At 37.3% G+C, this 27550-nt stretch overlaps 4 protein-coding genes across 7 annotated transcripts; 3 read left to right on the top strand and 1 right to left on the bottom strand.

Annotated features, from left to right (window-relative positions):
- Nucleotides 1–837: 837 nt before the first annotated feature.
- On the bottom strand, nt 838–3030 carry LOC138888216 (uncharacterized). The gene is made up of 6 exons (XM_070170036.1): nt 2757–3030; nt 2580–2658; nt 2033–2366; nt 1876–1959; nt 1300–1608; nt 838–1122 (listed from the first exon to the last, which is right to left on the bottom strand). Exons 1-6 carry the CDS (start codon nt 3028–3030, stop codon nt 838–840), a joined length of 1365 nt encoding a protein of 454 aa, XP_070026137.1.
- A 3232-nt stretch (nt 3031–6262) lies between these two features.
- LOC104237799 (heat stress transcription factor A-1b) lies at nt 6263–10626 on the top strand. Its single transcript, XM_009792022.2, has 3 exons — nt 6263–6685; nt 8302–9609; nt 10153–10626. The coding sequence occupies exons 1-2, from the start codon at nt 6461–6463 to the stop codon at nt 9568–9570; spliced, it is 1494 nt and encodes a 497-aa protein (XP_009790324.1). The 5' UTR covers nt 6263–6460; the 3' UTR covers nt 9571–9609; nt 10153–10626.
- A 1842-nt stretch (nt 10627–12468) lies between these two features.
- On the top strand, nt 12469–15392 carry LOC104237798 (F-box/FBD/LRR-repeat protein At1g13570-like). Of its 4 annotated transcripts, none has more exons than XM_009792020.2 (4): nt 12469–12552; nt 13628–14484; nt 14578–14730; nt 14837–15392. In XM_009792020.2, exons 2-4 carry the CDS (start codon nt 14008–14010, stop codon nt 15050–15052), a joined length of 846 nt encoding a protein of 281 aa, XP_009790322.1. In that variant the 5' UTR covers nt 12469–12552; nt 13628–14007; the 3' UTR covers nt 15053–15392. The 4 variants fall into 4 exon arrangements, 2 of the variants coding, with proteins under 2 accessions (XP_009790322.1, XP_009790323.1); XM_009792021.2 differs by having other exon boundaries at nt 12542–12629; XR_011406217.1 differs by lacking the exon at nt 14578–14730 and having other exon boundaries at nt 14892–15392.
- A 7457-nt stretch (nt 15393–22849) lies between these two features.
- Nucleotides 22850–27238, top strand: LOC138888215 (uncharacterized). Its single transcript, XM_070170035.1, has 8 exons — nt 22850–22976; nt 23334–23483; nt 23580–23674; nt 24419–24427; nt 25008–25169; nt 25422–25531; nt 25679–26193; nt 26811–27238. The coding sequence occupies exons 1-8, from the start codon at nt 22850–22852 to the stop codon at nt 27236–27238; spliced, it is 1596 nt and encodes a 531-aa protein (XP_070026136.1).
- The last annotated feature ends 312 nt before the right edge of the window (nt 27239–27550 follow it).

The raw sequence follows: 27550 nt of genomic DNA, 5'->3' as shown, positions 1-27550 counted from the left end.
ACACAACCTAGTAATTACACAGTTGTGTAATTACGACGACTTGTTTGTTTGTCATAGTGTAATTATAGTGTAATTACAAGTTTACTGTTTGGTTGCACAAGTGTAATTATACAGTTAGATTAAATTTTAAATTAAGTACTTATCAAAAATTAAAAGTTAATATAATAAATATATGCTTATAAATGTTATAAGAGTAAATAACATTAAATTTGGTATTTAAGATGTACATTTTTTGTGAATATACATTAATTAGTAATTATATATTTATAACTAATATTATAAAAATAATTTATATATATATATATATATATATATATATTAAATTAATAATATTTAGTTTAGATACTTGCAAAAACTAAAAATATACGTTTTGTAAGAACATCATGGAATTCATGTTTGATAAAATAAATTAATATTCATAAATATAGTGTCATAACATTTTTCAAATGTTTGATAAAACTAATTTATCAATTCCAACTAAAAAATGAATAACATGCAATGTGAGCCAATACTACTAAAATAAGTAAATTGGAACATGAATATAACACAATTTCAAAATTTAAAAAAATAAAATAAAATAGTTTTTTTTGGTAATTAATTTTTTTTATTAATCATCAAAATGATTACATAAAAGTTCCATAGTAGACTACATCACAGTCTACTATCTGTTAATACTCACAAACGACTAAAACACATACTACCAGAATTAACTAACTCTAAGCTGCTGAATCTAATCTTTGATTCTGGCTGGTGCTTGAACACTACACACATAAGCAATTTGCCTCACCAGTTGACTTGAATTCTTTGATTTGCCTTCAAATCTGCGTTGATTCCTTTCTATCCATGTTGCATACACCCATTCTGTGTATGCCATCTTAAACACTTGAGCTCTTTTTGTTCTGCCTTTTGCTCTTTCAATGATCCAGTTCTCCATCTTTGTGCTATTTTGAAATGTTGAACCTTCATCCATTTTAGTACCCCTTCCCAGATTTCCATAGAATAAGGACATTCCATGAATAAATAGTTCCTTGTTTCATCATGCCTATTACACAGTTTACATACACGATCCACATTTATGCCCCAAGCAGCAATTCTGTCCACTTTTAGTAATTTCCCTTGCATCTGCATCCACATTGTGAAATGGGCTTTTGGTCAAGCATCATTCCCAAACCTTAGTGTCTTCCATGGTATCCTCTCATTGTTGTCAATTGGTTGAAGGTAAATCTGCTTGATTAAGCTGTTTTTGTTGTTGTGTTGAACCCGTGTCACATATCTTCATGCTTCAAAGATTCTCCTCACCATCCATCCTGCATGCATAGGTATGACCATTTGATCAAACTTTTGGTTCTTAATATAATAAGAGTGTACCCATCTGATCCACAGTCTGTCCACCTTATGTTCAATGTCCCAGTTAGCTTTAATTATTGTTGCCTTATTCCATAGTCTCATATTTATCAATCCTAATCCACCCATTGATTTTGGAGTGCACACTTTCTCCCATGCTAACAGAGCCTTTCTCGTAATTATATTGGTACCAGACCATAGATAGCTTCGACAGTAAGCCTCAATTGCATTTAATACTTTTGAGGGAAATTGTGACAAATATGCCTGAATACCAAACAATAGTGTTTAAATTAGCTGGGGCCTTCCTGCGTAGAGAGTTTCTTGGCAGTCCAAGCAGTAATTCTAGATACCATCTTGTTGATCAAAGGTTGCCACTGTATTAAGGATATCTTCTTTGTAGCTAAAGGTATCCCTAAATAGCTGAATAGTAAGTCACCTTTAGTGACTTCTAGCAATTGTAGTATTTGATTCTGAACCTCTTGAGTAACCCCTCCAAATAAATAGAGCTTTTATCTTTATTGACTTGAAGACCTGAGGCATTAGAGAACTCCATGAAACATCTTCTAATAGTATCCACAGATTCAGTATCACCTCTTTAAAATAGCAAAAGATCATCTACAAAGGACAAATGAGTTATTGATAGCTTAGAGCACTTTGGGTGATATTTGAATCCTTTACTTCCTTTCACTTTATTAAGCATCCTACTCAGATATTCCATGGCTATTGCAAATAGGAAAGGAGAAATTAGATCTCCTTGCCTAAGTCCTTTAGCTGCATTGAAAGGAACTGTTGTCTTACCATTGACCAAGATAGAATAATTCACAGTTGTCACACATTCTAGTACCCATGAAATGAACTGTCTAGGAAATCCCATCTCATCTAACATCTGCTCCAGGTATACCCATTCCACAGAATCATATGCTTTTTGAATATCTATTTTAATCATGCATCTAGGAGACACATTTTCCCTTGTATATGACTTCACCAGTTCTTGTGCAAGAAAGATATTATCTGAGATCTTCCTTCCAGGAATGAATCCAGTTTGAGTTTCACATATCACTGTTGCAATTACTTTCTAAATTCTTGTTGCTAAGACTTTGAAAATAATTTTATATAACACTGAACAATAAGCAATGGGTCTATACTCCTTCACACTTATAAGATGCTCATTTTTATGTATTAGAGTCACAGATGTACAATTGATAGATCTATTCATCCTGCTAACCTCAAAGAACCTTTTAACTGCATTTATAATCTCTGGACCTACTACACTCCATGCCCTTTTATAGAAATAAGCATTGTATCCATCCAACCCTGGAAATTTATCATTCCTAATTGATCCCAACCCTTCCACTATCTCTTGTTTTTTAACGGAGGAACAAAGAAATATTTGTTGTTCATGGGTCCCTTACTCATTACTATCTTGTTAACTGCCCTTAGAGACTGTTTTGAACTTCCCATTAACCCTTTGTAAAATGAAACAATTTCCTGCTTTAGGTCATTAGGATTAGTCAGCATCTTACCATCTTTCAATGCTTTGAGTTCTTTGATTTGTTTCCTTTGAATTCTTTCCTTTATAATAATAGCAAAATATTTTGAATTTGAATCTCCAAGTTGTATCCACTGAGCTCTAGATTTCTGTTTCAATATACTCTCCTCTATCAGACTCCATTTTTTCAGATTCATCAGGGCTTCTCTCTCTCTTCAATTAACAAACTGTCATCATAGTTAACTTTCATTGTTGTCTGAATTCTTTGAAGATCTTCTCTAGCTTTGTCAATCTTCCCCACAGTTACTCTGAATTCCTTCTGGTTTAATTATCTGAATACATGTCTCATTGCCTTCATTTTATTCCAGATATTCTGCATGAGATCTTTATCCGGTTGTTTCTTCCAATAAGTCTCAACAAGATACAGGAACTGTTCATGCTCACACTATATGTTGAAAAATCTGAAAGGTGCTCTAATGTTTTGGTTCACTTTAAGCAAGGTTAACAACATAGGGGCTTGATTTGAAATATTAGGTAGATCATATTCAAGTACAACATGGCCCCAATTCATCATCCAGTCATGATTTCCAAAAGCTCTATCAATTTTGCTACTGACTCTTTCTCCTCCTTTTTGCTTGTTTGTCCATGTATAATAATCACCTTTCCACTGTAATTCATTTAATAGAGTTGAATTAATGCATTCTGAGAAATCCTTAACTTCATTGAATGTTACAAGATGGGAGCTCAATGGGCAATTAGTGCTTTGTGTTATATCTTCCAAACTACTCCATAAACTTCTCCTCTCTTCCACAGTATTATAGCCATAAACAATAGTCATCACACATTCGAAGTCATTTGTAGTGATTTCACAATGTATTAACTGGGCTTCCACCCTTAGCACATTTACACTATATGAGTTTTGATCCCACATCAACCAGATTCTTCCATTGATAGCAGCTGAATAATTATGTACAATGCCCCAATTAGCATCAATTTTTGTAGCTATCTTCTTGCATCTATGCTGCTTAACTCTTGTTTCCACCAATCCTAGAATTTTTATATTTTTTGCTTTTATATATTTCTTTAACTCTTTTTGTTTATACACTTATTTCACCCCCCCTAATATTCCAAAATATCCAAGTCACTGAGCAATAATAGGTCCTCCTAGGTCAGGAAGTTCAACTTGCCTTATTCTCTACATCTCTCTCTGTTTTATCCATGTAGATCCAGTCCTAGCTTTGGTCATCATCACTGCACTCAACCGTGGAAAGTTGATTAAATTCAATTCTGGGTTAGGCATCAGCTCCTTTCCTTTAGTGACACTTCTATCCTTCTCAGCTGGTGTTGCAATTTCTTGTTGCTGCAGTTTGCTCATACTATAATCCACTTCATTTTGATTGACTTCTGTAGTCACCTGTTGTTGATCATCATTCTGCTTATCCATAGTTTCTTTAGGCTTCCATTATTGCACTATCTTCTTCTGTTCCCATCCTCTTCTATTTTGTACTTGTCTATTCATCCCTTGCTGCTTAGGTTTCTTAGTACAAATGTGTCCAATAACTTGACATTTTGGACAGAATTGGGGCTTCCATTCAAACTCCACTTCTTGTTGAAATTTCTTTCCATTTGGTTCCATTACTACTATATGTATCAGGTAGTGGCTTGGATACATTAACTTCAATCAACATTCTAGCATTGGAAATCCTCATTTGTTTAGTAGTACATTCATCAGCAAATAGAGGTTTCCCTAATGCACTAGCAATCCTGCCTAATGATCCACATCCCCAACAACTCATAGGTAGTTTAGGAAACTTCACCCATAATGGAATCTCTGTCATAAACTCTTGATTAAAATCAAAAGCAGGGTTTCACAGTTTCAAAATAATTGGTCTATTCTTCATAGTATAAGGTCCAGAAAAGAGTACTTCATTCATATCATTTTCATTATTGAATCGAGCCACATAATATCCCTCCTCATGCAAATACAAATCTGGCATAGGAATAGAATTCCACATTTGAGAAATATACCTGTGCATGACTGTATATCCTGGTGTCTCTCCCAAAACATAGACAATAAGTGAGTTTTTCCACTTCTCTGCTTCTTTGTCAACTTCATTTTTCTCTAGTTGTACTATCGTCTCCCCATCAACAATTTGGGGAGGAAAGTAGCTTAGGGCCATTCCATTTTCTGCCACTCTATTTCCAGCAAATAGTGAGTTCCACTGTGGTTTAGCCATCTCCTTTGCTTCCTTTTGATTCTCATCACTCTTTACTGTTGCATCTTCTTCTTTTCGAGTTTGAATCACCTCCTTTTGTACTAGATCTGTACTTTGTTTACTCTGTTTTCCTTCCTCCACTTTAGAATTCTCTGTTATAGGAGTTTTTTCCCCATCCTCCATTGTTATAGCTTTCACAGTTGAGCTCGATGACGGATCTAAAGCTGGGTACTGTTCCATTGGTATTTTTGTCACTGGTTGCTTTGATATTGATGCTTTCTCCTTGGATTGAACATGCACCGAACTTCCAAACGCTATTTGTATCTCTTTTCTAGGTCGTCCCCTTCCCCGACCTCGCCCCCTTCCCATGGAGCTCCAGTGCGTACGTTAGATTAACCTATGCTTAGAGAGAAGTTAGAGCGAAGAGAGAGAAAGTTTTTTTTTGCTTTAAAATAGTTTAACATATCTCAAATTCCAACATAATATTATTAAGTCCCACTGCAACTTAAGATTAGGAAACATGACAAGTCTATAACCACATTCAACAACGAAATCCACTTTAGTTGCATCACTCATTATATGCCAAGTTTATTAATGACTCATTATTTCTAATATTAGGAGGTGTAGTTTCAAAAAATAGGATAATAAAACAAATAAAAAATAAAATATAAGCAATTACATGGAATCACAAGAAGGAAAGATAGAGAAATAAAAAATAAATAATGTACAGAGAAAAATATATTTTAAAATTTCAAAAGAAATTAAAAAGTAAAAATAAAATTTAAAAATTAAAATAATAGAAATAAAAAGTTATAAAGAAAATAAATTAAAATAAAAACAAAAAGAAAAAAAAAACTAAAAAACAACCTTGTAATTATACAGCGTAATTACCACCAATTCTCACCTCCCCTTGAGAATTGAAAAGTATAATTATACCACTCTAATTACACCCAATTTTATGCTGACCAAATAATTACTTGATAGCCAAAATGTGTAATTACACCCAAATCCATGGCTCCAAAAGACTATAAACATGCAAATTTAGGAGAGTGCACAAATACTCGCAACAAATATGCTCCTCGAGAAAATTTCAATAAACATAGGGGGCAAAGGACAAACGAATATGCCTCGTTGGCGCAAATCAAGCGTTCCATGACCTTCTCGCGTCCTCTAGTTTCCAATTTCCACCGCTTGGTGCCAGTCACTCTCTCCCCTACTCCCCTTCTTCTTTCTCCTTAGTCTCCTTTTGCTCACCGTACAGCGACATTTTTCCTCTCTTTGCTTCTCTTCGGATCTCGATACTTCCATTTTTTTTGGCAGAATTCTCTCTCTATATTTTTTTGAATTCAGCTGTCGCTGTATATTTATTTCTGTAGAGCTTGTGAGTGTATTGAGAAAACGGTTCGATTGAATGGACGGAGTTCATGAGACCACGACGGTAGGGAATTCGCCGCCGCCGTTTCTGAGCAAGACGTATGACATGGTTGATGATCCGTCGACGGATTCTGTGGTGTCGTGGAGTAAGAGTCACAACAGCTTTGTTGTGTGGAACGTGCCGGAGTTTGCTAGAGATGTTTTGCCCAAGTATTTCAAGCACAATAACTTCTCCAGCTTCGTCAGACAGTTGAATACTTACGTCTGTACATTTCGTCTTCCTTTCCCTTCCTCTGGTTGCTACTTCTCTTGCTTTTATTATTGTGTCCGAACCGTTTCCTTAAACCCTAAAAAAATTAATCAATTTTCTATCTCTGCAAATTTCTGTGTCTATTTATACTGATTTAAATGCTTTAACTTGTTATTTCTCTCGCTTCTCTATCTTCTGAATTTTTTCCATTAGACATTTCGAGACTATATTAGTGGTATATTATGCTGGAACGATGCTTTAGCTTGTTTATTTGGAGTGCACTGGTTGATGCCTAGAGATGTGCAAAGTTTATTGTCAAGCTGGCAAGGATACAAGATTGGAGGAAACAGAAATAAAATTTGGAGAACAGACAGCTGCTTTATGCATCTTATGGAGTATATGGTGGGAAGGGATAGGAGGTGTTTTGATGGAGAGAGGAAATATATAGCAGAAAATCTGTTTCAATGGTGTAACGAGAGGATAGTAGAAGGCTTCTCAGATGTTTTAAACTTTTTAGATTCATTGAGATGAGTGTGATGAATTGTTATATGGTGACTTCTGTACTGTTGTAAATTTGTTTTTTGCAGTACCATCTTGGTACTTGCCTAAATAATATTTACTTATCTTAGTAAAAAAAATAAAAATAAAGGTTAAGAGACTTGTGACTTAGGTCGCATATTCAAGAAGAGTTGAGGGGGCCCCCCCATTATCCGCGAGTTACAAAGGCTGTAGTTGATCCTAAGGGCTGGCTTCAGCTATGTTGCTCGGTCTCTATGAAAATGTCACCGGATGCGTGTCGGATCCTCCAAAAGTAGTGCATTCTTGGAGGATTCGACAGCGGTGCGGCAACATTTTGGAGAGTCCGTGCAACATAGGGCTTCAGACAGCTTTTCTCGGTCATAAAAAGATAAAAAGAAGGATGGCACATCTGTTTTGATCTCTATGATTTTAAATTGTAATGTTTGGTATCTATGGGGGAAGCTTAGGATTGAATTGCTCAAGGGGACTATAATTAACTGAGATGAAGATATTCCTTCAGGGAGGTGGGGTAAAACTTATCCCATGCCTTTACCCCTTCTTTATTTTTCTCTCTCATCCATCACCCACTAACCTCCATTGCCTCACCGCACTCTATACCCCTATTTTGTTGTATTTGCTCTTGTTTTTCAAACATTTATTGTTCCCTTTTTTATATCTACTGTGCCCAGTAAAATTTTACTTGTAAAAAAACTTTACCATTTCCTGTGAAGTAGATTTAGTAAATGTACTGAAGATAGTGTTAGACTAGCTTTTAAAGTAGTTTTAGGTTAAATCGCATATTATTCTATGCCTTTGGGGCATGCCATTTTGTCACAAAATTTAATACTTTATTGCTTTATTCACGTACATACTTGTGCTACACCATTATAGTCCTGCACTTTAACTCCCTGGGTAACAATCGTCGACATAGTTGATGGAATCATTCCAGGTTGAGATGTTTTAAGTAATAGATGGATGTTAGGGATTTGTTTGTGATCAGAGAGTCATCTTTCTGCAGAGTGTGGTCGTCACTATTATGTGTTCTGCCCTTGTACCCACTGGACAACTTTAATTCCTTTTATAGTTTGCTTTCCCCTTTTGTCAATCAGGGTTTCAGGAAGGTTGATCCGGATCGCTGGGAATTTGCAAACGAGGGATTTCTTAGAGGCCACAAACACCTGTTGAAGAGTATAAGCAGGCGAAAACCCTCTCAGGTGCAGGGCCATCAGCAAACCACCTCCCAAGTGCAAAATGCATCTGTTGGATCTTGTGTTGAAGTTGGGAAGTTCGGAATAGAGGATGAGGTGGAAAGGCTTAAAAGAGATAAGGATGTTCTTATGCAGGAGCTGGTTAAGTTGAAACAGCAGCAGCAGGCGACGGATCACCAAATGCAGACTGTTGGGCAGCGTGTCCAATTAATGGAGAAAAGGCAACAGCAAATGATGTCATTCCTTGCCAAGGCCATGCAGAGCCCTGGCTTTGTAGCCCAACTGGTACATCAACAGAATGGGAGTAACAGGCGTATTGCTGGAATGAATAAGAAAAGGAGACTTCCTGACCAGGATGAAGAAAATGTTGCGGGCAGTCCTGTTAATATGTTGCAAGATGGACGGATAGTCAGGTATCAACCTTCAATGAACGAGGCAGCAAAAGCATTGCTGCGGCAGATTCTGAAAATAAATACACCTGGGAGGCTGGACAACAGACTTAAGAATACAAATGGTCTTTTGACTGATAATCCCCTCTCTCCCAAGAACGCACTTAGTGGTGATACATTCAGTCGTATTTCTGGGGTTACCCTCTCTGAAGTATTGCCAATGTCTTCACAGTCTCATATAAACTCAGATTCAGGATTTCCATTCAACTCTTGTTCATCTGTCATGTCTGAGAGCCAATCTTCAACTACTGTTGTTCCTGGGGAGGCCAAAGTTCCTAAGTTACCTGAAACGGATGCTCTGAACTCTCTCACAGACCATGATTTGCCTAAATTTTCTCAAGAACAAATGATTAATAGACAGGAAACTTTTGGAATAACTGGCCTCAAGAGGCCTGAGACTGGAAATGTGCCATATATTGACAACACGCAAGCCATTTTGGATGGTGTAACAGCAATTGCCCCTGATGGATTTTTGGCAGACACCCATGTCGATGTCCTGCTTGATGATGTGCCTAAGCTTCCAGCGATTAATGATATTTTCTGGGACCAGATTCTTTCTGCAAGCCCTCTTACTGGGGATACGGATGAAATTGGCATGGAAGATGGCTTTGAAAAGGAAGAGGATTTTCTAGGAGTTGAGGAGAATGATTTGGATAAACTGAACCATATGTGTCATCTTACTGAACAGATGGGGCTTCTTTCATCAGCAGCTCAGATTTGATGATTTCATGGATTTTATTTGAACACTGCAACAACAGAGGTACATCTCCATCCTCCATTATGAGCTATTGCTAGTCTATCAGATTACATATCTTGCAAAACTCTTGCTATTTGGGTGGTTTTTTCTCATTTCAATTGCCATACAAATAGGGCTCTTATGGATCAAAGATTTCACTATCTATAATGGTTTGACCTGTGTATGTATGTGTTACTTAGCAAAAGGAATTTCACTTCAATGTACACGTGTAAGTGGTTATGTAACTCGCTGACACCGTTTTGATATATTGAAAATCTGTCTTGATATAATTCTTGTTTCATCGCGGGGTCTGAAATTATTCGTTCATCATATGCCTCAGTGTACACTGCATTAAACGTGTGTATCACAAACATTGTGAGGTGGGGTCAGGTGTCAATAGTATATTCTCTTTTCTTCCTTGCCTTCTATTCCAATGTTTATTGCTGCTCATATGTTTACTCACTGCATCAGTGTGATACTGCATTGAACACAATACTGAAGGTGTGGTGAATTTTAGAGGGTGTAGAGCATTGAACCTTTCCCCATGTGGTAATATTTTTTTGTCAGGTGGACGCTCTGAACTGGTGGGCATTAACAAGCTTGTTATGAAGGACTGATCTTCACTACTACTGATGTTCTGAGTAGTGAAAAGGGGACCCCCAAAAGAAAAAGGGCCGTGTCTGATCTTGTATTGGTTTTTTGATGCATATGTATGCAGACTTTGTATGGATATTATCCAGCACAACGGTTAGGTAAAAAAGAGTACTAAAATGTTGTTTACTTGTTAAGAAAGTAAAAAAGGGCACGGTAGAAAGTTGTTGCAGAGGATCTGTTTGTAAATTTTGCTGTTTACATAAGCAACGACTATAAGGATTTTAATGAAGATGCAAGCTGATGTATGGATGGCTTGCTTTTTGTACAGAGATATTGAATGGTATTTGTTTGTTATCGTGAGATTTGTATTCTATGCAGAGGTTGCTTCTAGCAGCTTCTCCCACTAAATAGATGGCTTATTGTTATGGTATGGAAATTGGTATGGAAGATGGCTTGCTCTTTCCCAGCATATTATGAAAATTCTTCCCTCTCTACGTTGCTTATTGTTGGGCTGATGCTGATAACTCTCTAAATGGCCTAAGCGTTTGTGGTAGTTTAGAGTTGGCAGTATCTGTTTTGGTTTCTTTTTACTCGCTACCTACAATTGTACAAAAAACAGAGACGTTGCTTCTTCTGAGTGGGTGAAAATACGCCTTTAAAGACCCATTCAACTTCTTTCCTTCTCTTTCTTATCACAGGAATTGGAGAAATTCATCTTTGGATTAAGCAATTTATAGTTAGATTGGTCCCAAATTTATCCTGTTCATTTTTCATCCTTTTTTAGAAGCCAACAAATGGTCTGTTGGACTAATTGTTGTTATTATCAAACAGTGCTGTTAGATATTTGAGGGCCGGCCTACATGCCATGTTCAAATGAATGTAACTTGGAATCTCGCCTTGTTTTGAATAAGGCAAGGCAAAGAAGCATCGAAAAAGAAATGACACGATTTTTTAAGCATTTTCCCAATTCAGATTTTGAGTTGAAAAGGCTCCTTTTCTGTCATGGCTGGACGAATACATAAAAATATTTGATAGAGACTAATGTTTACTTTATTAATGACAACAGAATGCTTGGTCAAATAATATCTTTATTAAAATGATTCAACAGTCTCACATGATCACTTGATCAGAGTACACAATATTAGGCATAGATATTTGGTTACACCCGCTTTGGTCATTCCTTGTATTTTTGTTTAAATTTCAAGGTGTGCTTTTTCCCTCTTTGCTAAATCAGGTGTGCTTTTTGGGGTTGGGGGTGGGGGGGGGGTTGGGTGGGGTGAAGGTGTGTGTGTGGGGAGGAATTGGATATATTAATAGAGCAAATGATAACCCTATTTAGGAGTCTATTGAACATTACTGGAGATTCTCTATGAGAGGTCGTCTATTGAATATCTTTAAATGATACTAAAATAGCCTGTTTGGCTTAGGTTTTTTTTTTTTTTCAAAATTATTTTTGGGCAGTGCTTTTTCAGAGTAAAGGTGTTTGGCAAGTATTTCGAAAGAAAAAAAAAGTGTTTTTAAGTAGGAGTAGAAACAGAAAAAAGTAACTTCTTTTTAAAAATATTTTTTAAAAAACACTTTTGAGAAAAATACAGGTAGAAACAAATTTTAAAAGTTTGGCCAAATATTAGTTGCTACTCAAAAGTGCTTTTCAAATTAATTAACCAAACATAAGTTGGTTCTCACCAAAAGTATTCTTAACAAGCACTTTTGAGAAAAACACTTTTAAAAATAAGTTGATTTTAGCTTGGCCAAACAGGCTATAAGTAGGATTTTTACTTAAAATGTGCTTCTAAAATTAGTTTATCTTGAAAAGTGCTTTTCTAAAATTTGACTAATTAATTTAAAAAGCACTTTGAACAACAATTAGTGTTTGATTAAGTTTTAAAGAAGTGTTTTTAAGTGTATTTTTTCTCAAAAATGATTTTCAAAAAAGTACTTTTAAAAGAAGCTACTTTTATTTGCTTCTATTCAAAAGTATTTTTTTTCCTTTTAAAACTTCGTCGAACACTTTAACTTTGCGAAAAAAATATTTTTGCCAACACAAAAAAGTACCTTTGACCGCACAAAAAAAAAAATTGCCAAACAAGCTACAAAAGTATATTTGTTTCAAAAATATTTTGCAAAAAAATACTTTTAGGAAGAACTATTTTTTCTCCTTTTACTTTTATTCAAAAAAAGTTTTTTTCCTTTTAAAATTTTTGGCTAAACATTTTAACTTTGAAAAAAAATACATTTGGCCAAACAGGTTATTAGTTGCTCTTTATAAAAAACAAGTCGGTCTAGCTCGGTTTAATTGATACCAAACCCCTACAGCTCTACTCAAATTACATTTTACCCTTGCTAGTTCCGGCCAAATCCCCTCAATCTCAGGTGAGTTTCTCCTCTTCCTCTCTCATCTTTGGTCGATGGTGTCTCAAACACTGTATTTTGTCTTCCATTCCACTAAGGTAGTGAATCTCATCTGCTGCTTTATCTTATTCTCACACAAAAACAGCTTAAAAATTCAGTGGACATTGAATCTATTTACTACAGCCTACACAGCTACGCTACCAATTAGAAGGTTATGCTAGTGAAAAACACCCATCTGCATGATTCTTTTTGTTTTTAAATTACATGGTGGCAAAGTTCAGTTTGTAGCCTATCTTATCGCAGAATCAATAATATAGATTCAAACTTCATAAAAGTACTGGTTTATTGACTATTGAGATCTGTTTAATTGAAAATCCTGAACAAGAGCCTCGTCTGAAGATTACAATGTGATTATTTGCTTAGTTTCATGCACTATCCAAATCTTTTTATGGTGTGAGTTGATGATTAAAGCTTTGAATGATTTTAGAGTATATCAGGGTTAGTCCACTTCATTTGAATGTTAAATGTTGCTAACAATTGATTGCCATGTTAATTTGATATCAACCATATAATGTTTAACTAGTTGTGTTGCCTTGAATTCCTTCTTACACTGTGCGAAGTGTTCTACTTTCTATATATCTGATTCTTGATTCTGCATACTACTATATGGATGTTTGATTACACCAACATCGCTAAATAGTTGATCAAAATCCTGAATATGTATTAACTTAACCAATAACTGACTTTTATTGGTTTGGGTTTAGCACATTTAGAAACCGATAACTGATAAGCCAAAACTAAGTGCAAATACTGAACCTAACCACCGGATAAGCACTCCTACTTATTGTCGCTATTTATGTTAGTTTATAAGCTTAATAGAAGAGAAAGGTAACGTGATTCTACTTTTGCACAACAAATATGATTATCCCTCTGTATTCATGAAGGATATCCAGAGGAGATGGATGAATGATTTCAACAGAACACCCCCTTCTTGTTCTTCTTACAGTTGTTGCATGTTATTCAACGATGGGGAAACAGCAGTTCTGTCCAGATAGTTGTGAACCTTATCTTTTGTAGTCTTGTTTATTTTCTACAGGTTCTTATTGGCGAATGTTGCTCTGATGTCTCCAAATCTCAAGAAGCAGTGTCGTCAAACTTTAACTACTGATGTACTTAGCAACCTTCCTGAGAACGTAATTGATGATATTCTTATGTGTGTGCCTTTTCAAGATGTTGTGAGGACAAGCATCTTATCGAAGAAATGGAGATATATCTGGTGCAGACTTCCAAAGTTGACGCTTGATGAAACACTTTGGACAACTCAAAAGGATTTGAGATCCCATAACATTTACTTTACAAAGATTATCTTCAATATTTTCACCTTTCATTCAGGACCTATTACAACGTTTACCCTCTGCATTCCTCATTCGGGAATGTGTACAAAGATTGACAACTTGATATATTTTCTTTTTAGGAATGGCATTGAGCATCTTTTTCTTAGACTTCCGACCAAGGGTAAACCATACAAATTGCCTTCTTCACTTTTCCGCATGTTTGCATTTGAAGCATCTGATTCTCGAAGGTTGTATAATACTTCCTCCACCCTCCTTCAAAGGATTTGATAAGTTAACTAGCCTGGAATTACGTGGCGTAAAAATTTCTTCTGAGTTGCTTGAAAGTTTAATCTCTGGATGCCCGTTGCTTGAGCATTTGGCGTTGAAAATCTCATATACTTTAAGAAATGTCATTGAAATTAATGCTCCCAACCTGAAATCCTTTGACTTTGACGGCAATATAAGATCTCTTTGCTTAAAACCTATACCCCTGCTGGAAAAATTATCACTTGCGCATTGGGGATGGTATGATGGGGCAAATAAATTTTGTATCACCAAGTTCTTTGAGTTTTTTTCTGCTCTCAAGCATCTCCACTTTAGTAACATAATTACTCTCAAGGTAAATGTGCTTATTTGAATCTTTTAATGCATTTTTATATATGGAACATCATTTGGGCTCTGAGTCATCTTGTATGTGGCATTTTCTCCCTAGTTCGTGCCTGCAGTAGCAGGTGAATTACCGACTAGGCTTCCGTTTCAGAAGCGTCTGTACCTCTTTGGTCATTGTCTGTGTAAATTATGTGAGGTCTCCTATGCTCTTTGCTTGATGAGAAGCATGCCGTATTTACAATATTTGGAAATCGAGGTTCTTAATCATTTCATTCTATTCTTTCTCCTCCTTATTTAGCATCTTTTCTTATAGCTCAGATCCTCAATAAATTCGGGTATATGGTTTTTTTAATCTTTCTTAGGTGAATAATAGCGTAGTTGTTGCTCCAGAATCTCATGAAGTTGAAGGTTTTTCAGATTTGACATTCGATCACCTCATGGAAATCAAGCTAGACGGCTTTATAGGCAAAAATCCTCAGATGCAGCTTATCAAGCTTCTCTTAGCCAAGTCTCCGGTGCTGGTGAGAATGAAAATTGAGTCATGGCTATATGTAAATTCTGCAAGTGACTCGTCATAAGTAAAAATGAAGAATCCGCAAGAGTCAAAATTGCTTGCTGAGATATCAAAATTTCAGATTGCATCACCTAAAGCAGAAGTTATCATCAAAAGTTTACTAGTGAATCATTAATTAAACCATGAACTTTGGCTAAATTGTTTTGGTTGTAATGTTGATGATGTAGTATATATAGCGGTGTTTTTGCCTTGCCATAAGTTAAGAGTTTCGTGATAGATTTGGCATTGCAGTGCTAAGGGCTCTTGAAATGTTGTATAACTGTAGAATTGATATTGTGGTTTATTTTGAACTTCAAAGTTAGGTTGCGGTTTGCTGTGTGTAAGGAAGAGCTGTGGAGAATTAATACTGTGTAGTACTGTTGTGCAACTTTTCTTTTTTCAATTGTTATGGTACTTAATATTTTAATTATTTAATCTCATATAGTATATCTTATGGAGTTTTTCTGTTCTCGAGGCCAACATATATTTCTCTGACTTTAAAATATTCTTATGTTATGGTCTCTAAAGACTTTTACTATATAATATTTTTATCAAATAAAGGGGGAGACGCTAAATATTTATAGTATGAATTTTGTTGTGTGTCATTCAACAAAATTTCATCTCTCATCATTTGCACAAATGCAAATTTGGATTGCAGCTCTTTCTTTCTTGGTCTATTACTCTGATACGATCAGTGGCGAAGTCAGGAATTTCTTCAAGGGTGTTCAAACTTGAAAGAAGTAAAAAAAGAATTTTCCGATAAAAAGGTATTCAATATATATTATGTATCTCTAGAACCTGATATTTTACCTATATACGCAATATATTTTTTCGACAATTTAATCACCCGCTTTGCCCCTGGATACGATAATACCATCTGTTGGACGCAATAGCTTACTAAACCCCAAATTTAGTTCTCCTTCATTTTAATCTAATGACTTTGGGGTACATTGCATACAAGGCATTCAATTTAGCAGTCTTGATTTATAGGCGATGGTATCTATTTTCTATCGAGACAGTGATGTATATCATGTTAGCAACAATATATAGATCAAATAATCAATATCGATTTTCAGTATATATTGTAAGCATCGTCAAAAAAACATTACTATTATGTTCAATAATAAAAGGCATTGAAGCACTATTTTGATAAAAGAAATCAAATGATAAACTATACTGCATATATCCCGTTTGAGGTTAAAAATACTATATCATCTATGTGACTACTGTAAATAATATGTTACTTTTTAAGATACCTAGGAGACTGAGTAGGAACTTGCATTGCCGCCTAGTCTTAAAAACTATAGTGCACTATTTGGGCCTTTTGAAGTACTTAAGAGGATTGGAGAGTGATAGCATCAAGGACAAGGATAGAGTTTTGGAAGCTCCAAGGTCATTTACAAGAACTCAAGCTAAGAGTTGCAGACTAAGATTACTGGACTTCAATGGAAAATAAAGAAGCTTTTAATTGTAGATGAAGAGCTCAAGCCCAAAGGAGATGAATTGTCCAAGTTTTACAATTATTTGGTGGTCCAAATTGAAGTCCAAGAGGAGGAAGATTGAGTCACCAAATCAGCCCTTAAAGTCCACCAAAAGGGCTCAAAATGAGCTTAAAAGAGATTCAAAAGGGGATGTTTCAAAAGGAGCCCAATTGGGGTCCAAACTAATGGCCAAAACTAGTAGTTTTAAGATCCAAATCTGCCCCAAAGGGATTTGGCCGCTCCCACCTAATTTTGATGACTTTTGTTACCCCTTAGCAGCCCCCCCCAAATAATTTTAAGGACTTCTACTCCTGTAAATAAGGAGTTCTTTTCATTCATTAGGACTCCATTATTAATTAAGAATATCATCCTTTGAGAGTTTTTTTGAACCTTTTTCTTATGCTTTGAGATTTATCTTTCAACCTTTATTAGTTCATAGTTCGAGGTAGTAAGATTACTTCTCTATTGTGATATATTTGATTCCTTTGTGGTACTCTTAGAAGGCAATTAATACTAGTTATTAATTATTGTCTCAAGTTACTCGTAAAGCGGTCAAGATCCGAATCTATTGTTTCGATTTGCTTTTAAGTAAAGACATTTGATTTCTTCAATAAATCAAGACGTTGTTGATTTGGTCTTGTCAAGGCTATAGAACTTGCGTTCTTGGAATTCTTTTCTTGAATCTTCCCATATCCTTATTTTATGCCTTTTAATTCTAGTTGTTCAATTCCTTATTGTTGTTGCTTCCGCATTTACTTCTTAAATTCTTACTCTAGTTTGGATTCCCGACCTAATTGTTATCATAGAGGTGACTTATGAACTTGCATTGATGCCTAGTCTATCGGGTGGTCATCCAGTGTTTCATGTATCCATGCTCCGGTTGTATGTCGGAGATCCGTCTCATGTTTTGAATTTCAGTACAGTTCAGTTGGATGGTAATTTGACTTATGATGTGGAGTTGGTGGCCATTTTAGACCAGCAAGTTCGAAAGTTGAGGTCAAAAAACATAGCTCCAGTGAAAGTGCAGTAGAGAGGTCAGCCAGTCGGAGAATCTACCTAGGAGACTGAACGGAAGATGCGAAGCAGATATCCACACCTATTTGAGACTCCAGGTATAATTCTAAATCCGTTTGAGGACGAACACTTATTTAAAAGGGGGAGAATGTAACGACTCAGCCGATCGTTTTGAGTATTACGACCGTATTTCCTCATTTACTACTTATTCTATGTTCAATTATAATTATGTGACTTGTCGGGGAGGTTTCAGAATGAATTGGAATACTTAGTTCTATGATTTAAAGCTTAAGTTGAAATAAGTGACCGGATTAAGTATGGCACGTGGGCTGGTCCGGGCCCGAAATCGGCATGGGGCCGCATGCTAAATGGGCCGGGACCGTTAGGACCGATAGAGGTGGGATTGGGCTGGTCTCATGGGCCGGTTCTTACCTAGGAACCGTTAGGACCGGGTTCGTTTGGCCCGCCAAGAGATTGGGACCGGACCGATAGCTGTTGGGGTTTAAAAAATAGCCGTTGGCTATTTGAAAAATAGCCATTTAACCTCCCAACTTAGTTTTGGCCCCGAACTTTTTATAATTATACTTTTCCCCTATTTACAACTATAAATACCCCCTCATTCTTTCATTTTCTTACAAAATCAATATCAATCTATCACAATCTCTCTCTAATTTTCTTCTATACTTACTACTATTGCTTACTTTAGTGCAAAAAATAGTCAAAAAATATTGAGGTTGTTACAATTTGTGAAAAAAATTGTGAAGTCGGTGAATTGAAGTCTTCAAGTCTTCAACGATAATCAATTTTCAACAAGTTTTTCGTCAATCCGGTAAACTTGTTCCAACTCTTAAGTCATAAAATTATAGTTTTGTTTGTGTATTTATTTGCTATTACTTGATTAATTAAGATGTCTCCCTTAAGAGATATTTTTGGTAAAAATAAGAATAAGGAAAAATCCAAGACTAGCAAATCTAGTGGTACTGCTGTTCCTCCTCCCCTGCCCCCGACTCCCCGAACCAAACCCCATACCCGTCCTACACCTGCTTTCTTGTACCGATATTTTATTACAATTTACCGAGACTGAATTTTGCCATAATATTTCACCCGGTGGACATTTAGACCATGAATTGATGAATGCTCTCTATTCTAGTAATTATAATACTATTGATGAACATGATGATGAGGAAATTGATCTTGACGAAACTCAACCAGATGATGATACACCCACTAGTCCTGCTCCTGATGTTAACCCAACTAGTGATAGCACTGCTAATCCAAATGATGATCCATATGATACTCTCGTTACTGCCCCTACTTTTTCTAGACAACCTACCAAACAACATAAAACATCTTTTATTTGGCCATTTTTTACTCAACTAGTTCCAAGAAAATAAGGCTAAGTGTAAAACTTGTGGTATGGAGTTAACTTTTAAATATTTTGGATCGGGGGGGGGGGGAAGGGTTCTTTGGCTATACACATAAAAAAATACTGTAAAGATAGCGTCAGATATCAACGTCTGAAAGCTTTGGCCGAGGGAAAAAGTGTACCTAGTCCTAGTCAGCTAACCCTAGTACCGGTTTAAATCAATTTCAACCGGGAATAACTTTGTTACCAGTGATATTTTATATTATGATCCAAAAAAAGATCGGGAAGAATTGGCAAAATGGTAATTGTTATGTACTTACTCTGTAGTTTTCCGTCTGACCCTACATTTGCGCATTATATTAGAATTTTTTTTAATCCTACTTATAAAGGTTTTCCTCGCACAACCGCAACGAACGATATTTATAAATATAAGATGAATATGAATAATATTTGCATTATTTCTTCTCAATGGTGGTATTAGCACCTTGTTGTGCTCATTCCATAGGGGGAGGAAGACTAAGAAAGATATTGACATATTTTTTATTGCTATAATAAAATTACAAGAAATTGCTTTGAATATCTTTTTACAATATTTTTGTCTTTAAATTTGAATTAAAAAATCAGGTCATAATTCTATAATAAATTTATAAGGCATTGCCTTAGGTATTTTTTTAACATATTTTTGTCTCTAATTTCTATTTAATTTTTAAAAATAATCACTACTTAGCTGTTGGGCCCACTTAGACTGCGGGCCCGACCCGTTTAGTCCGTAGCTAAATTTAGCTTGAAACGACGAGAATAGAAAATTGAAAGTTTGGAAGTTTGATCGGGAGTTGACTTTTTGATATCGGGGTCGGAATTCGATTCTGGAAATTGGAGTAGGTTCGTTATGTCATTTATGTCTTGTGTGCAAAATTTGAAGTCAATCGGATTTGATTTGATAGGTTTCGACATCGAATGTAGAAGTTGGAATTCTTAGTTTTTATTAAGCTTGAATTGGGGTGTGATTTGTATTTTTAGTATTGTTTGATGTGATTTGACGCCTCGACTAAGTTTGTATGATGTTTTAGGACTTGTTGATATATTTGGTTGAGTTTCCAAGGGCCTCTGGTGAAGTTCGGATGGTTAACGGATCAAAATTTGGACTTAAGGAAAATGTGGAATTTTGCTTCTGGTGTAACCGCACCTGCGAAGCTTTGATCGCAAGTGCGATGCCGCAGATGCGCAAAGGCCATCACAGAAGTGGCCATGAGTGAGGGGCTGGACAAGTTGCGTAGGTGCAAGGATTTTTTCGCACCTACGAGGTCGCAGATGCAGCTGGTTGATTGCAGAAGCTGAAAAGGGAAGGATCAGGCCTCGTCATAGAAGCGGACAACTTCTTCGTAGAAGCAAGTCTGTAAAAGAGGACTTCTGTCCGCAGAAGTGCAATGAGTCGAAGAAGAATGAAGGACCTCGCATCTGCGGACCGCAAATGCGAAATCACCGAACAGAATAAAATCGAAGGAGTCCGAGATTTTTCTCATTTTTGGACTCTCAAGCACATTTTTGAGCGAAAATTCACGGAAAATCTTGAGGTTAAATCACTTGTGATCATCGTTAGTCAATAATAGTGAATTATCATTGAGTATTTCGACTAGATTACGTGTTTTTGAGATGAAATTTAAGGATTTGGGCCTACAGATTTGAAAATACGATTTGAGGATTTGAAGGTCGAGTTGATGTCGGAATTTGTTAAATCTGGTATGGTTTGACTCGTGGTTGAATGAGCGTTCATATTTTGTAACTTTTGTCTAGTTCCGAGATGTGAGCCCCACTATTGATTTTTGAGTTGAATTTCAGATTTTAATTGTAAAAGTTAGTATTTTCATATGGAATTGATTCCTAAAAATTGTGTTGATTTTATCGTATTATTTGTGACTAGATTCAATGCATTCGAAGGCCAATTCGCGAGGCAATGGCTTATTGGAATAAAGAACTTTACTGTTTGAGGTAAGTAACATTTCTAAACTTGGTTCTGAGGGTATGAATCCCTGAATTACGTGTTATATGATTGGTATGGAGGTGGCACACATGCTAAGTGACGGGCATGCACAATGAAAATTGTGACTTAATTGATTCCGTAGAGTTGCATAGTCAAATAATCATGACATTTTTCACATATCCTCCACGTGTTAGAAGAATTGAGCTGAGACTCAGGTTGAAAATCATGCTTAGGCTATGTGCCAACATTTTGAGACCCACAGAGGTCATATTGCTGTTGAATAAATTGTTTTAAAAATGTAAATTTAACATCCAGTCACATTTTATCTAATTGTGAGGATATTTATGAGATCGAGCTGCACGCCACAACAGGCCATACTGGATATATATATATATATAGGCTTTATTATTAAATGGATCAAAGCTGCACGCTGCAGCAGGCCTTATAGGCTTTATTATTATGGGATCGGACTGCACGCCGTAGTAGGCCATATTGGCTTTATATAGCTCTTGGGCTGAAGGAACCCCTCCGGAGTCTGCACCCCCATAGTGAGCGCAATTGATATTCATATTCAGGATGGATCTTCCCAGGGCATAGACTTGCCTTATTTATTTAATATTTTATTTATATTCGGGCTGGATTGGCTATATACAGTGCTGATTGACTAAGTATTCTGAGAGTGAGTACACGAGGATTTCATTGTGGTACATCACATATAGCATGTGTTTTGGCATGTAGATATAGAGATGTCATATTCCTCATATCATGCAGAACTGATCTGTCTTACTTGTATTAAGTTAACTATGAACTTGAAAGCAAGCCAACTTTTCTGTATTGTTATTTCTATATTGGACTGTACCTGCTGAGCTCGTCACTACTTTCAGCCCAAAGGTTAGTCTTATTATTTATTGAGTACATGAGTTAGGTTGTACTCATACTACACTCTGCACTACGTGTGCAAATCCAGGTACTTCCAGATATGGCAACTGCTAGATTTTGGAGATTTATCTGTTGGAGACTATCGAAGTAATTGCTTGGCGTCTGCAAACCTTGACTCTCTTTCCTTTCAGTTATTTGTACTGTTCCATATTTCCAGATAGTATTTTATCAGTCAGACTATTTTATCATTTAGATGCTCATGTACTCGGTGACATCGGGTTTTGGGAGTGTATTTTATACAAACAAAGTATTTTTGTATTAGAAATTTTGGGATTTTTCTCTTAAATCTTTTATTATGTTTTCAAACTTAAAGGAATTTGTGGTTTATTAATATTTCAGCTTGCCTAGTATTGAGATAGGCGCCATCACGACATGAGAGATTTAGGTTCGTAAGAGTTGGTGTTAGAGCCTAGGTTACAAGGTCTCATGAGTCATGAGCAGGTTTAGTAGAGTCTTGCGGATCGCTACGGAGACGTCCGTACTTATCTTCGAGAGGCTGCCGAATCCTTAGGAAAATTTTGCTTTCTTGTATTCTTGTCGTGCGAATGTGTTGATTCCGGAAACTAAAATCCTGTTATTCTATTTTTTACAGATGGCGATGACATATACTACTGGATTGGGCGTCCAGCCACTAGTACCACCAGTTAGGCCAATGAGAGGTTGGGGTTGTGGTAGAGGCCAGGCCCGCGGTAGAGGCCGAGGTGCAGCTAGTATAGCATCTAGAGCAGTACCTTTTGACCCATCGGTTGCTACAGCTCAAGAGCAGGTTCCGGATATAGTTGAGCCAGTGAGACCAACTCAGGCTCCAACTTGCCTATTGTGATTCTAGACCTTTAGGAGGCTTTGGCCCAAATATTGGTTATTTGCACTGGCCTTGCTCAGGTGGTTTCGGCTTAGGCCGCACTTGCCACTTCTCACGTCGTGGGAGGTACTCATACCCCCATCGTCCGTACTTCAGAGCAGGTAGTGCAGGGACTTCAGATACCGAGGGTACTACTAGCCTAGCCAGTTGCAACTGCTCAGGCCAAGGTGGGTCCTATTATGAATGATGAGGAGCATAAGATACTAGAGATATATGGGAGACTCTATCCTCCATCCTTTAGTGGAGCTGAGTTAGAGGATGCTCAGGAATTCTTGCACAGATGCCAGTGGATTCTTCGTACAACGGGTATTTTGGAGATTAGTAGGGTCTCATTTACTATCTTTCAGTTGACCGGGGCAACCTTTAGTTGGTGGGGGGCGTATAAGAGGAGTAGACCAGTTGGTATAGTACCATTTTCATGGCATGAGTTCTGCATTATTTCTTTTGGAGAAGTTTGTGCTGCCGACCAGCAGAGAGGAGTTGCGTATGCAGTTCGAACAACTTCGTTAGGAGGACATGTCTCTTACCCAGTATGAGATGAGGTTTTCAGACTTGGATCATCATGCAATTTGGTTGGTTCTCACTGAGAGGAAAAGATTAGGAGGTTCATTAATGGCCTCAACCAGTAGTTTCATTTTGTTATGATTCTTGGAAATGTATCAGGTGCTAAGTTTGATGAGGTAGTTGATAGTGCTCGACAACTAGAAATGGTCCATACTCGGGAGCATGAGGAGAGGGAGGCCAAAAGGTCTCATGGTCCGGGTAATTCCAGCAATGTTCCTTCAGCTCATCATGGCGCATCAGCTAGCCATGGTTCATACAATGCTTGACCGAGTCTGTCATCTCTTAGTGCACTTCTAGCTCAGAGTTCATCGCATGCACCATTAGTTCACGGTTTATCTGTACCAGGTTACTCTGGTAGTTATTCTGGATCTCAGGGTCAGCCTCAGTGCTCGCCGCCATTTTTCGAGAGGGATTGTTATGAGTGTGGAAAGATGGGTCATGTGAGTAAGTATTGTCCCCGCCTTTCGAGAGGTCCAATCAGCAAAGGAGTCAAGTTGCGACTCCCGCACTAGTTATGTCACCACCCTCCCAGCCAGCACGGGGTGGGGCATATGCAACTAGAGGTCGCCCTAGAGTGGGAGGTTGATCAGGTGGTGGTCAGGCTTGATTTTATGCTATTCCTTCCATGCCAGATATTGTTACTTCAGACACAGTGATTACATGTATTGTCTTAGTATGCCACAAGGAAACTTCTATATTATTTGACCCTGGTTCCACATATTCATATGTCTCGTCGTATTATGCTCGTTGTCTGAATATGCCATATGAGTCCTTAGTTTCACTTGTTCATATGTCTATGCCGATGGGCGATATTATTATTTTGGACCGCATATATTGGTCGTGTGTAGTGATTATTGGGGGTTTGGAGACCAGAGTTGATCTTTTATTGCTTAGTATGGTCAATTTTGATGTGATCTTGGGTATGGATTGGTTGCCTCTATGTCATGCTATTCTAGATTATTACGCTAAAACCGTGACAGTGGCAATGCCGGGGTTACCAAGGGTCGAATGGAGAGGTTCTCCAGATTATGTTCCTAGTAGGGTAATTTAATATTTAAAGGCCCAATGAATGGTTGGGACGGGGTGTTTATCATATTTGGATTTTATGAGAGATGTGGATGCTGACGCTCCTACTATTGACTATGTTCCGGTAGTATGAGACTTTCCTAATGTATTTCCTGCAGATCTATCAGGTATGCCACCTGATAGGGATATTGATTTCGGTATTGACTTGGTATCAGGCACTCAGCCCATTTCTATTCCTCCGTATTGTATGACACCAACTAAATTAAAAGAATTGAAAGAGCAACTTTAGGAACTTCTTGATAAGGGTTTTATTAGGCCTAGTGTGTCGCCTTGGGGTGCACCAATTCTGTATGTGAAAAATAAAGATGGCACTATGTGGATGTGCATTGACTACAGGCAGTTGAACAAAGTTAAACTCATGAACAAGTATCCTTTGCCACTTATTGATGATTTATTTGACCAGCTTAAGGGAGCGAGGGTATTCTCCAAAATGGATTTGAGGTCTGGGTATCACCAGTTGAAAACTCGAGATTCGGATATTCTAAAAACGGCATTTCGGACTCATTATGGTCACTATGAGTTTCTTGTGATGTCTTTTGGGCTGACCAATGCCCTAGCAGCATTTATGCACCTAATGAATAGTGTGTTCCAATCGTATCTTGATTCGTTTGCTGTATTTATTGATGACATCCTGGTGTACTCACGTAGCTAGGAAGAGTATGCATAACATTTGAGTATTGTATGCAGAGACTGAGAAAGGAGAAATATTATACCAAATTCTCCAAGTGTGAGTTCTGGCTTAGTTCGGTTACATTCTTGGGACACATAATGTCTAGTGAGGGAATTAAGGTGGATCCGAAAAAGATTAAGGCAATTCAGAGTTGGCCCAGGTCATCTTCAGCTACTGAGGTTTGATGTTTTCTCGGCTTGGCCGGATACTATCATTGCTTTGTAGAGGGTTTCTCATCTATTGCAGTGCCTATGACTAAATTTACCCAGAAGGGTGCTTCGTTCAGTTAGTGGGATGAGTGTGAAGAGAGCTTTCAGAAGCTCAAGACTACTTTGACCACAACTCCAGTTCTAGTTTTGCCTTCATCGTCGGATTCTTATACTATATATTGTGATACTTCTTGGATTGGTATTGGATGTGTCTTAATGCAGGAGGGTAGAGTTATTACTTATGCTTCACTCCAGTTGAAGCCACATGAAAAGAACTACCTTGTTCATGATTTAGAGTTGGCAGCTATTATTCATGCATTGAAAATTTGGAAGTACCATCTCTACAGTGTGTTTTGTGAAGTATTTACAAGTCATAGGAGTCTTCAACACTTATTCAAACAAAAGGATCTAAATTTGAGACAGTGTAGATGGTTGGAGTTGCTAAAGGACTATGATATTACTATTTTTTATCATCCTAGGAAGGCCAACGTAGTGGCCGATGCCTTGATTAGAAAGGCAGTGAGTATGGGTAGCCTTGCTTTCATTCTTGTTGGGGAGAGGTCACTTGCATCAGATGTTCAGGCCTTAGCCAATCGGGTCGTGAGATTAGATGTTTTGGAGCCCAATTTAGTTCTAGCTTATGTGGTTTCTCGGTCTTCCTTATATGACCACATCAGAGAGCGCCAATATGATGATCCTCATTTGCTTGTCCTTAAGGAAACAATTCAGCATGATAATGCCAAATATGTTACTATTGGAGATGATGGGGTGTTGAGGATGCATAGTCGTATTTGTGTACCAAACGTAGATGGACTACATGAGTTGATTCTTAATGAGGCCCACAGTTTGCAGTATTCCATTCATCCAGGTGTTGCGAAGATGTATTATGACTTGAGGCAACATTATTGGTGGAGAAAGATGAAGAAAGATATAGCGGGGTTTGTATCTTGGTGTTTAAATTGTCAGCAAGTGAAGTACGAGCATCAAAGAGCAGGCATATTACTTTAGAAACTTGAAATTTCGGAGTGGAAATGGGAGCGTATCACCATGGACTTCGTAGTTGGACTCCCACAGACTTTAAGGATGTTTGATGCTATTTGGGTGATTGTGGATCGGTTGAACATGTCCGCGTATTTTATTCCAGTTGGTACTACTTATTCTTCGGAGTGGTTGGCTGATATTTATGTCTGTGAGATAGTTCGCCTTCTCGGTGTGCTAGTGTCCATTATTTCAGATAGGGGCACGCAATTTACATCACAATTTTGGAGAGCGGTGCAGCAAAAGTTAGTCACACAAGTTCAATTGAGTTCAACATTTCACCCTCAGATGGACGGACAGTCCGAGCGCACTATTCAGATATTGGAAGATATGTTACGTGCTTTTGTTATAGAGTTCGTGGGTTCTTGGGATGAGTTTCTGCCACTAGCAGAGTTTTCCAATAACAACGATACCAATCGAGAATTCAGATGGCTCTGTATTAGGTTTTGTATGGGAGACGGTGTCGATCTCTGGTAGGTTAGTTTGAGCCGGGTGAGTCTAGGCTATTGGGTACTGACTTAGTTCAGGATGCTTTGGAAAAAGTTAAATTGATTTAGGATCAAATTTACACAGCACAATCTAGACAGAAAAGTTATGGTGACCGGAAGCTTCGCGATGTTGCTTACATGGTAGGAGAGAAGGTACTACTCAGAATTTTGCCTATGAAGGGTGTTGTGAGATTTGGAAAGAAGGGCAAGTTGAGTCCTCAATATATTGGGAATTTTGAAGAACTTAAGAGGATTGGAGAGTTGTCTTATGAACTTGCATTGCCACCTAGTCTATCGGGTGTCCATACAATGTTTCATGTATCAATGCTTTGGAAGTATGTTGGACATCCATCTCATGTTTTGGATTTAAGTACAGTTCAGTTGGATGGTAATTTGACTTTTGTTGTGGAGCCTATGGCCATTTTAGATCGACTGATTCGAAAGTTGAGGTCAAAGAACTTAACTTCAGTGAAAGTACAGTGGAGAGGTCAGCCAGTCGGAGAAGCTACCTGAGAGACTGAGCGGGAGATGCAGAGCAGATATCCACACCTATTTGAGACTCCAGGTATAATTCTAAACCCGTTCAAGGAAAAAAGTTGGTTTAAGAGGGGGGAATGTAAAGACCCGGCTGGTCGTTTTGAGTATTACAGCCACGTTTCCCCATTTACTGCTTATTCTATGTTCAATTATAATTATGTGACTTGTCGGGGAGGTTTTAGAATGAATTTGAATACTTAGTTCTAAGAATTAAAACTTAAGTTGAAATAAGTGACCAGATAATGAAATATGTATAAATGACCCCGGAATAGAATTGTGATGGTTCCA

This window comes from Nicotiana sylvestris, chromosome 3, assembly GCF_000393655.2.
Source record: "Nicotiana sylvestris chromosome 3, ASM39365v2, whole genome shotgun sequence".
Lineage (NCBI taxonomy): Eukaryota > Viridiplantae > Streptophyta > Magnoliopsida > Solanales > Solanaceae > Nicotiana > Nicotiana sylvestris.
The sequence above is the reverse complement of the archived record's forward strand: the minus strand, read 5'-3'. Positions and strand labels throughout refer to the sequence as shown.